Source organism: Dendrobium catenatum, unplaced genomic scaffold (genome assembly GCF_001605985.2).
Source record: "Dendrobium catenatum unplaced genomic scaffold, ASM160598v2 fragScaff_scaffold_266, whole genome shotgun sequence".
NCBI lineage: Eukaryota > Viridiplantae > Streptophyta > Magnoliopsida > Asparagales > Orchidaceae > Dendrobium > Dendrobium catenatum.
Window position 1 is genome coordinate 219,215 of NW_021318728.1, and position 11,518 is coordinate 230,732.

Genomic DNA, 11,518 nt, shown 5'->3' on the forward strand with positions numbered 1-11,518 from the left:
ATTATGAAGAAACAGGCCGATGGGCATAGGAAGGACATCCAGTTCGAAGCAGGAGAGAAAGTGTTCTTAAAACTCCGACCATACCGGCAGAAGACAGTGGCCAACAGAAGAAATGAAAAGCTCGCCCCAAGATATTTTGGACCTTATGAAATATTGGAGAAAATCGGAGCAGTGGCATATCGACTTAAACTACCACTCACGGCAACTATTCATCCGGTTTTTCATGTGTCACAGCTGAGAAGAGCTATTGGAGATTACACAGCCAGCTCGGAGCTACCAGCCACACTGACATAAGAGTTAGAGGTGATTATGGAACCCTTAGAGTTGATGGGGGTTCGTCAGAAAGAAGAAGGGGCAAAAGAAGTACTGATCAAGTGGAAAAATCTTCCAGACTACGATGCCACGTGGGAGCTGTACGAAAGGGTGAAGCAACAGTTTCCTAGTTTTCACCTTGAGGACAAGGTGATTCTTTGGGAGGGCGGTATTGATACGGCGGTTCCTTTGGAACCGCCTCAGCCAGCCCATCATGGGCCGGCATGTTTTGGGCTCTAGATTCTCTTGTCTAGAGATTTGGGAGAGACGATCCTTCTCTCGAATTGAGGATCACTTGTATCTTGCTTTCGTATTGTTTTTTATTTGTTTCCCTTGTTGCAATCTATTATTTTGGGCTGATTTCGCCCAGATTTTGGCTTATTTCTCGCTGTTTTGTCTCCAATTAGTAATAGGTTTGCATGCGAACTCAAGTATTCCCTTAGGGTTGCTTGCGAACTCAAGTATTTCCTATCAAACTGCCTTTATAAAAGCACCCCATTCTCATCTATATGAAATATGATAATATGCATGCATACCATCAAGGCATCAACGATGTGCAAACAAGATTTTGTAAATAAAGGCACTATTAAGGAAAACACTGCAATGATCTGTCAAGGAATCATGCACATTAATATATCTTCATGATGGCTGAAATGTTCTTAAGCTATATTAATATATTTCAAGAAACAAACTACAATCTCGCAAAAACGAATCTGGTAAAAACCCATCTTAAAGGGTTAAAAAACACAAAAATTCTGTTTATTAATTACCCACAAAAGAATCAGGCCATTGGCGCACGTCCTTTAGCCAAAGCAATTAATATTTCTCTCAATGTGATAAATTCATAGTTAATAATAACAAAATTCCGTATGTGATAAATGAGTCAATAACAATTAGATAAACTCTTCTTCAGAGAACCAACTGAAGCACAAGAAGTAAACCAGCATTCCTTAATTTCAAATAATTTGACTCAAAAGCTAAAAAATTGACAAATACTTACATCTAGAGCAGCTCTACCATTCGTCAACTTACCCTCTGCCTCGCCACTGGTAATTACATGGCATACAAAAAGAAAGCTAATTCAGGATACAACAAAACAAAAAACCAGCATCAATGGCACCAGAAAATAATAATAATATAATAACAAACTATAATATCAATACTAGAATCTTCTAAAAATTCCAACTATAATCATGTGCATCTTGAAGTGCATTTGAACCTCTGTGTGGCAGCTAAGGCGCCCTTCTTGTGTGAATTATCATTTTCTGTGTCCGATGATGCATCAGATCCAACATCTCCTGAACGTGCAAATGTGTCAAACCAAAGTGCAAGTGAGCAGTAGAACGATGTTCTGGTGACTATCAGTTCTCATGACTGTCAAACAAGTGAAATCTAGACAGCTATACTTGTCAAAACTAATAATTGAACACGTTAACAGTTAATCTAAATGGAGTTGCATATAATGAAAGAAACAAGGGCCAGCACGAGCGGAAAAGGCCAAGGACACTCCAAAATGTCTTAGGAGAGTCCATGATATATAACTAAAGTACCATCATCTGTCCAGTCATTCTGATCGTCTTCTTGCACTTTTGCTCGCTTGTCAATGACCGAATAAGCAGAAGCCCCTGAAAATTTAAAATTGGTGCTCAGTTTATGTAGAAACCAAACCTTCCGAGAAAGTAAAGCTACTTGAGAGCAAGACAACAACAGGAATCAAAAAAGCACTGAGGCTTGTAACCATGTTGCTAATTGAGTGTGAGACAGCAACAACAGGAACTACTAGATCATAGAAACTAGTATAAAATCACTCCATGGCACTTTGGTTGATAAGACTACCTCTTGAGCGTTTCTTTGAATTTGATCTCGCCAGCTCAATGTGTAGGGTGGCTCTAGTCTCAGGATCAAAAATGGTTCTCTAAATTCAAATGTGATCAAAGTCAAACTTATGATTATAAGAAATAACTGATAAAAATTAAAAAAATGCGATATTATCAACAGAGAATCAAATATCCAATCAACTAAGCTGACAAATGAGGGCATGAGATATATTTCTTACTGTCTTTTTTTTTTTTCCTTTAATGATATGTCAAACTAACCTGATGCTTATCTCCAGCAATCAATTACTTTCTCTATCCCACAACAATAGCTAGCTAATCAACAACTAAAAAGATCAAGAGTGTGAAAACTGTACCGAATGTAGAATAGGAAGGAGAGACTCAGAGTACAAAATGGATCAACCATGGTTGAATTGGGAGTTGAACAAAATGATGTAATAAATACTAAAATTATTTAAATAAGTCAAAATGACATAATAATGATGTAATAATGACACAATAATGTAAATTTGTAACTAAAGATAAACAAAACTCATACACAAATAAAGTATTCAGTAAATTTAAATTTAAAAATATTCAATCTTTAAATTTAGTTCACATTTAATATAAATTTAATTATATATATCCTAATATATTTAATATAAATCATTGCTAAATTTTTTTAAATATTTAAAAATAATTTACACCTATATATAATATACTGAGTCCATATCATAAATTTACACCTACAGATCATTCACGTTAGATCATTTATATTTAATAAATAAATAAAACTAAATTTTCATAATATATATAATTAAATAAATAAAAAAATTAAATACAATTAACTAAAAAATAAGTAATGTTCACATTATAAAATTAATGTAAAAATCTCTTAAAAAATATATAGTGCATGCGTTATGAATTTGAGAACTTTAAGTTAGTTATTTAATGTCACATCACTAAGAAACTTTATCTTAATATTATTTATATACTTTTTTTATAATAAATGCTTTATTAACTCATATGAAGTTGTGGGACCATGTGAAAATGCTTGGCTAGTGGTTGAATGGCAAATGATTATTACAGGACTTTAATTATTGCTCATTACAAAATCATGTTAAGTTCAATATTTTATTCTATATTTTATGCTAAACTTATTAAATTAATTTATTTAATTGTTTAAATAGGATAGAAAGTGAACTGATTGGTTCTAAGAAATACGGATCGATTCGATGATTCACCTAGGTAATTCTAATAAGTTCTTACGGTTTGATGTAGGGGCAGTTCTTAAGATAGACCTTACTAGTCATATGATCGATCCACAGTCAAATAGGTCAAACTCGCCGGTCCGGTCCAATTTTCAAAATCATGAAAATACTATCAATGCTTAAAATGTAGAGCACGTGACTACAAAAAATAAAACAGAAAATATTGTTTCAATATGGAGCAAAGAAATGTCAACATTAAGCTTCAAATTACATGAAGCTCCCTGATAATCTCAAAAATCCCCAATGTAAGTCCCAAGCCAAATAAGAATGATTAAGGCTAGTATTAGGTTGACATCCAATCATAAAATGAAAGCTAAAATTCATGTATTCTAACATTGGCAAGTATTAGGGCGATATGCCAAAGCTATGAACCATTATCTAACTATAATGTAGTTAGATATGACAGGCAATGCTTATGCTGATGCTTTTTATTTTGGGTTATAAGTAAACTTAAAAAACTAGTTTTAGTATGAAATGAATTGACTACAACAAAATAATTAAGAAAGGATAATTATAGGCATGATTTTATCAACAAGTTGGTTATAGTAAGAAAGGATTCAGCACAATTATAGAATAAAAGATAAAAAATGTGATAGGACAATTTATGCTTGATTTTGCAGTAACACAAGAATGTGCAAAAGTGATCCTAATTTTAAGAAATGTGAAAAACATTAATCTCTCTCTCTCCACACACACACACACACAAATATATATATATATATATATATATACATACTTGAAAGGATAAAAAAATAATTTGACAAAATTGTAACATGAATCCAAGAGAAATTAGACCATACAACATAGACAGATCAATGGATGTATGTTATAAAAGAAAAAAATAAAGTAATTAAATTAAATAATTTCCCGAGATAAAATGAAAAAACTTTAAAAAAGTAAGAAGTGAGTCTACAATGATATATTTTTTACGAATTATAACTTTTGAATTGAACCAAATCTAGCACAGAATAAAATGTGCATTTATATAAAAAAATTAAAATATATCCAAAAAGTTGAACAAGTCAAGAAAACATTCAAAACAATAGAAGACTTAGCGATAGAGTGAAAGTGTAGAAAAGCTTATCAAAAGAAATTTGTTTTCAAAGAATGGTAGAACATGAATTATCATCAAGATATCCAATAATGATATAAGGAGGCTACAGATGTTGCAAAGGAAGAAAGCAAAGCTAAAGCTAAAAGTTGTGAACAACATTTATAACAGGCAAGGCACTGGTGATGAACAAAAAGATGATATATCCCAAACAAAACAAAAAAATATGTAAGGATTTTGATCACATTATGTGTGTTAGGAGTGAAGATAATAAAAACACAATAAAAATGAAGACGTTACGGATAATAAATTATTAAACGAGAACTTTCAACAACAATTTGTTTAGAATAACAAAAACAATAGAATCATAAAATACACTATACAACAACTTGAAAAAAACAAAGTCAACTTTGCTTTCATATACGATAGACAATAACATTTGGAGGGCCAAGAGAGATGTTTGAATAGTTTCATTGATAAATTACACTTATGAAATATTAAAAACTAAACTGATATCAAGATTGATGAAGAAATATTTTGAAACTAATCTTAACAACAACAAAAAATGTTTATAATTGTGGTGATTAAAAAGGAATCAAAGCTACGAGTAATAAAATGCATTATGAAAAGGGGGTAACTGAATATTAGCTTTGAAAAACCACAATGATATTTCAGAATTAATTTGCCTTATGCTAATAAGATCTATCATGAAGGCAACTGCTATAATGAGACAATTAACAAAAAAAAAAGACAGGAGCATTTTTATGTGTTACATTAATCTTAAAAAGGCATAATAATTGAATACCACCATAAAAAGGAAAAAAGGATCAAAATATATTTATGTTATTAAAATCGTATATGATGGAACCACTACAATTTTAGAACCAGTGTCTACGAGTTCTACTCACAGTTGAATTGCATCATCTCTTTTGCATGATATATGGAGATGCATGCAACATAAATCTAAAGTGAAGTGGAATGTTCAAATTTGCATGTCATAATTATAAAAAGGCAAGATATTTACTTAAATTAAAATTAGAACAATAGAAACTTAATTAAGAAGATAATCTGCTTCAGATTTATATAGCAAATACTATAATATATTATTGAGTGGATATAAATTAAAAATTATTAATTAATACTATTGATAGATTTAGTGGTCCTTAATTTTATGAGTTTTAAGTATATTGGATCTACTATAAAAAAAGGGATATAAATGAGAACATAAAATCTTGGGTTAGAGGTGGGCGGTTAAAATGGTGAAGTATTTTAGGAATACTACACAACAAAAGATTAAAGAAAATTGACAATAGATTTTATAATCATAAAACAAATTAGCAAGCACATAATTAAGAGTGATAGAAATAAGAAAATTAAAATGGATGTACAGCAAAACAAATAAGTAAGAAAAAAAATTGGAGAAATGATAGGAGTCATAAAAATATCACCAATTAGAGATAATGAAGATTAGAATTAAGTGCTGTCAAAAATATATTTTACATAACTATTCAAATGAGTAGTGGCAGAATAAAACTATTATCAGTGGTTCAAGAGAAGAATAAAAGAAAAACATAGATTAGAAGAATCAAAGTAGGGAGTGTACTAATGATTCATTTAACCAATACCCTCTAATTGTAGACATAGTAGTTTCATGATAATTACAAATGTTTACTACTCTAAAAATATCCATACTAACATTTCACACTCTTCAATTGTTAATAAGAGTGCTAATCTAAAACCAAGTGGATTCGTCCTTTTTTATCCTCCAAATATCGTATCTTGGCATGCAAAATGTGAAATGGTCATATCAAAATTTTTCCTTCAAAAGGCTTGCTCATAAATAATTTTTGCTTATTCCTTTAATGTAGCCTAAATAAGAAACTTTTAATTTCCAAAGCAACAAGAAAAACATATATTGGACAAATAGAGTGAAATGATTTGCAGTCTCCCTTGATATAACAAGCCATTATAAACTTAACCTCACCGAAATAAAATCATTCTATATATAAATTCCCATTCAAATGATCTCAAATCTTTATTATACTTATCCCAACTAATTTAAATTGGCTTAATATATCCTCCTTTAATTATCATTGGCAAGTGCAACATTAAGCGTCAACTTGATCTTACACTTGTTTTTGCACTCTAGCCATGTTATCTATAACCCGCCTCTCTCCTTATCGCAATCCTATAAATGTATGCATTTTTACTTCATCATTTTTTCGCCATTGTATTAGCCCACATCACCAAAGTCTACTTCCAATATCATGTCTTTAATATGTGTGACTCCTACTCGCAGAATATTATCACATTTTGCTCTATTGAACCTCATTTTACCATATGCAATCCTATTGTCCCATATCAAAACATATAAATAATGCTAATAGCAAGACATCTATATAAACCAAATATCAAATGAGAATGCAACATATTTCCTTGCAAATTTTCCCACGCACTTCTGCTATTCTTGTTTTACATTTTCATTATTAGTCCCAACATCAAATAAAAAAGGTTAAAGATTGATGTGAAGTCAACAACTAATCATAACGTTATGCCAAAATTTATGAAATAAATTAAGTTTTAAATTGTTCATTCTAAAACATTCTCTAGAGCATTGTGCCACAGCCTAACTCCATTATAAAGAGGAATAGGAAGGGTTTTGCTAGAAAATCACTCATAAATGATAGAAAATAATTTAATGTAATTGTGATAAAAATAGACATAAATTAGCTTAAGACATCACCAACTAAGGCCATAACTTAACCCAAAAGAAACTAAGAATGGGCAAGGGTCAACCGAGTTTAAATGATTAAATTTATGACATGAAATTTGGAGATTTTAAATGAGAAAATAATATATTTAGTGGACATGGTGATTATAAGAAGGGTATATATCATTGGTTTGTAAAAAACTAAATGAAAATGGGGTTAAATCTAAAAAACATTACAAAATATTACAAGGTATGCTAGATTCAGAGGGTTAACAATAGGAATGAATTATTGATAGTAATTGGCAGAAAGTTGAAAGATAAAATTAATGAAGTTAATAGGATCAATGGTGATTAAGAATTTTTTTAAGGAGAATATTATAAATGGAATTAGTGCTTATACTCCTCAAGTTAGATTAAAATATATTTAAAAATCAATTTAGAGAACTTGGATTGAGATACGAGCTCGAAAGGATAGCATGTGAGAGAAATTTGTAATAGCAAACATATATTAGGGAAAAAAATTAGAATATCAATTAGTTACATTTAAAAGTGGAGTGACTATATTATAGTTATTTCTCTTAAAAAAGATAAATCCTTTGGCAAATATTGTATGTGATTCCAGAAGAATATACGACCACATAACATAAAGGAATACATATAGATGTGTACTTTAGAAGAACAAAAAAAAAGTTAAAATACCTAATTTCCTTGGAATTATATTATGAAACTTGAAAAGTAAGAAGTTCTTAATCTTTCAAGAAATTGATTGTAAACAAAAGCAAATTAAGATTTTACAATTGTAGCACAAACATAATATGAGATAAAAGGACGAGTTCATTAAACAATGTTTCAGTAAATTTAGACAATTTAAAATAAAATAATATAAAAGTTGTAGAGTTAGGGGTCATAAAGGGTTATGAAACATAAATAATATGCTTCTAATTAGTGGCAAAAAATAACTATTTATTGGACTTATGATGAATAAAGAGGATAGCGAGTAAATTAAAAGCTACAATTTTTTACGATTTCTATAAAAAATTGTGTATTTAGTAAAAATAAAAAATGATATATAAATTACCTAAAAAGGAAATGAAAATTTTAGAAACTTTAACCAACTTTAGATTCATTAAAGTAGTGATGATAACGTGAGGTATTAGATAAGGACAAAGACATCAAGAAAAAGATAAAATTGTTATTTTGAGAAACTGCTAAATGAGAATTTTAAGGAACAAATGTTTTTGAAAAAGCATAATGAACAAAATAATAAAATATATCATATAATGATCCAAAAAAATGATGTGGAGTGAGCTTTAAAGAAGGTGTGTAAGTATAAAGCATTGGATTTAAATAATACACCTATTTAGATTTGAAGGGAGGGTTATGAGTGTTGTTAAAGTATGGTTACCCACTGTTTGATAGTTTTTGAATGATAAAAGAATATCAAATAATTAAAGAAGAAGCATTTGATGTCAATATTTAAGAACAAAAGATATGCTTAAGATTTTGGTAATTATAGGGACATCAAAACTGAGTCATATAATTAAATTACGGGGGAACATAAGGGGGCTGAGATATAAAAATTTTTGTTGATTCTAGGAATCAACGGTTGTATATCATGAAGATTTGCTATGAATGTTATTTTTTGCCATAAGGATTTAAAAAAAAAAAAGAAATGAGATCTCTAACTTTTATCAATCTTGAGATCATGCAATTAAATATCAAGGAAACTGATTTTGTGTCTACTTAAATAAAAATATGTCAAGAGTATGTGGAGGTAATTTTAGAGTGTCCAAGAGTTCATAAGCATGGTAAAGTTGACACGTAAAATCGAGATTAAGTTTGTATCTGCTATATTGGTTATGAAAACACATAAATCATATTATAGGTGATCCACGACAAGCAATGATAGTACAAGAAAACTACTATAGTTGGATTACAACATGGAATAGTGAAAAGAAACTTAAAAATTTTCCAGGAAGCTCAAAAAGATTTTGGAAATTATCACTAAAATGGCCTTACGTCTAATGCTCCCATTGCAGCCACAGCTGAGTGATGATTGATAAATGTAGCAAACGCAACCGCCTGGCAAGTAAAAAAAAAACTCAGATTCAGCAACCATTGAAGATATCCAGCAATGATTTATTTATCTTTTACACATATTTCTACAAGAATGTAACATTTAAGATCATACAATCTCTCAAATATGACACATTCCTTCTAAAGAGATAAATGAAAAAGGTAGTAAATAAAAACTTGCTATTGTTCCTCTGGATGAAAAACCCAATAGTTTTTAAATTTGCATGTGAATCCTTTGGTTTAGATAAATAAAAGTAAATACTCTCGTCACTACTTTATTACCACCCGAATAACCTTTTTTTATTCCCTCTACCACGAAGATCATTTCTCCATTCTGTTACCATGCCACGTCAACAGTGATCTTTTATACGATCCCATACAAGCTTGTTGGCAAGTTGATCCACTTACACCAGATCCAGATGGTCCCACAAAATTTGAGGAATCTAGATGGGATAATGGGATCTGCTTTATCCTACACATGAGTTCTTGCACGTCTAGACAAGACCACAACAAGATCTTTGAAGTCTTGTGTTGGATCTCCAACAAAATCATCAAGATCCGAACTCTTTATGTTTTCTTTTCTTCTTATCAATGTTCTCCTGACCGCCAACACGAGCTAGATATGACAAATGTAAACCATATTGAAGCAGCTGTCCGAGGAGGATAGCTCCTTTGGCTGGCCATCAAAACAGAGACTGCTAATTAGTGCCAAATTCTATGTGCATACATAGACTGCACCTAATCCAAGCAATCATGTTTGGGCTGGCTATGAAATAGTTGCAATCTAAGTAAAGATGTCTAGGTTGCAGCCAAAATAGGCATGGCTACAATGATTGACCTATTTTGTTATTCGGCCATATATTCTTGAGCCAACCAACAAAAATTCGTTTGTTAAATAAATGTTATTTAGTAAACCAAAAACATTATCCTCTAACACTAGGCATCAGCAGCGACAGGACCAAGATGGCATCCCGATATCAGCACAAGAAGGAATATGACGTAAGGAATACCACATGGGGGATCATGCCGAAAAGCAATAAGACAGCAAGAATTTACTCGGCACATCTCTCGTTAGAGATTGCAGAATCCGTAAGAGCAGAAACTGTTAGTGCCACTGAGTTCCTAAATGGATCCCAATAAGCTCTTCTGTAAGAGCTACTAGTACACTACCCTCTCTACCACCTCTTATGAAACAGTCGTAGAAGATATGGACTATTCGCGTAAAAGGAAGAGAATTAGAAGAAGCTCATCATGGAATTAGCCCAAAATCAATAGAGATATTTTTAACAAATTTTGCGAAAGAAACCCCAGCCGACAAATGGGGGGTAAAACGTTACCTGATTGCCACGGCCAGTGTACTCAAGCTGGCAATACTCGAATCCATGATGACGGCTGAAAAGATTATGGATCTCACGGGCCTTGACGTCATCAGGGAGCCCCGAAACGAAGAGTGTGTTGATCTTCTGTTGCTGGGGGTTAACATTGACAATCGGAACCGGAGGAGGAGGGTGCGTGTAATGTTGAACGTAGTAGGGAGAGTGCAAACCAACGGCAGGATTCGATGGATGGAAGTGGCCGGCTGGCGAGTGACTTGCAGGCGGCGGCGCAGGGTAGGGCAAGGGTCTCATATCGTAGGGGTAATCGTGATAGGGCTGGGCCGTTGCGTGCGCCATGGATTTAGTGTCGATGAAGATTATAAGAGTTGCAGCGGGGGTATGGAAATGAAGCGGAAGAAGGATCGGGTAGATGACCGATGGATGCTAATTAGGGTTTTTCATTTTTATTGTGGGATGGGAAAATTTACATAAATATCACTTTATAATATCCTATTTATATATCTAATACTTAAAATTTTAATATTACATGCATATCATCCTATATTATTGAAAATAAACTATAAGTAGTATGTATGTAATATTAAAATTTTAAGTGTTAAATATGTAAATAGAGTAGTATGCAGGGGCGGATGTAGTGTGGAGGCACTGGGGTAACGTGCCTCCACAGCCCTTTTTAAGCAGCAGCCAATGAGGTAAATTTTTTAATATATTATATTATTAATATCAGCTATTTTAACATTTATGACAGAATAAAGTAATAAACTAAATGAATCTTTTACCTTTTTTATCCCAAAGCTGGCAAACAGGCAAAGCATTAAATATTGAACTTTTTCCAAATTTATCCCGCTGGCAGAGTGGCAGATATCTATTCCCCAAAATCCATCTTTTTGCTTTGGCCCAGGCTTTTCAGTTTTCATCTCTCCCAGCTTTGGCCCAGTCGCAAGGGC

At 31.8% G+C, this 11,518-nt stretch overlaps 1 protein-coding gene across 1 annotated transcript in view; it reads right to left on the minus strand.

Annotated features, from left to right (window-relative positions):
• Window positions 1-11,020, minus strand: part of LOC110106195 (U2 small nuclear ribonucleoprotein B'') — a 16,584-nt gene extending 5,564 nt beyond the window's left edge. Inside the window, exons 1-6 of the mRNA XM_020835981.2 lie at window positions 10,572-11,020; window positions 9,178-9,240; window positions 2,149-2,227; window positions 1,863-1,937; window positions 1,532-1,610; window positions 1,313-1,358 (exon numbers count right to left, since the gene is read on the minus strand). Coding sequence (XP_020691640.1) covers window positions 1,313-1,358; window positions 1,532-1,610; window positions 1,863-1,937; window positions 2,149-2,227; window positions 9,178-9,240; window positions 10,572-10,907 — 678 coding nt within the window. The 5' untranslated portion in view covers window positions 10,908-11,020. The remainder of the gene's footprint in view (window positions 1-1,312; window positions 1,359-1,531; window positions 1,611-1,862; window positions 1,938-2,148; window positions 2,228-9,177; window positions 9,241-10,571) is intronic.
• Between the last annotated feature and the right edge of the window lie 498 nt (window positions 11,021-11,518).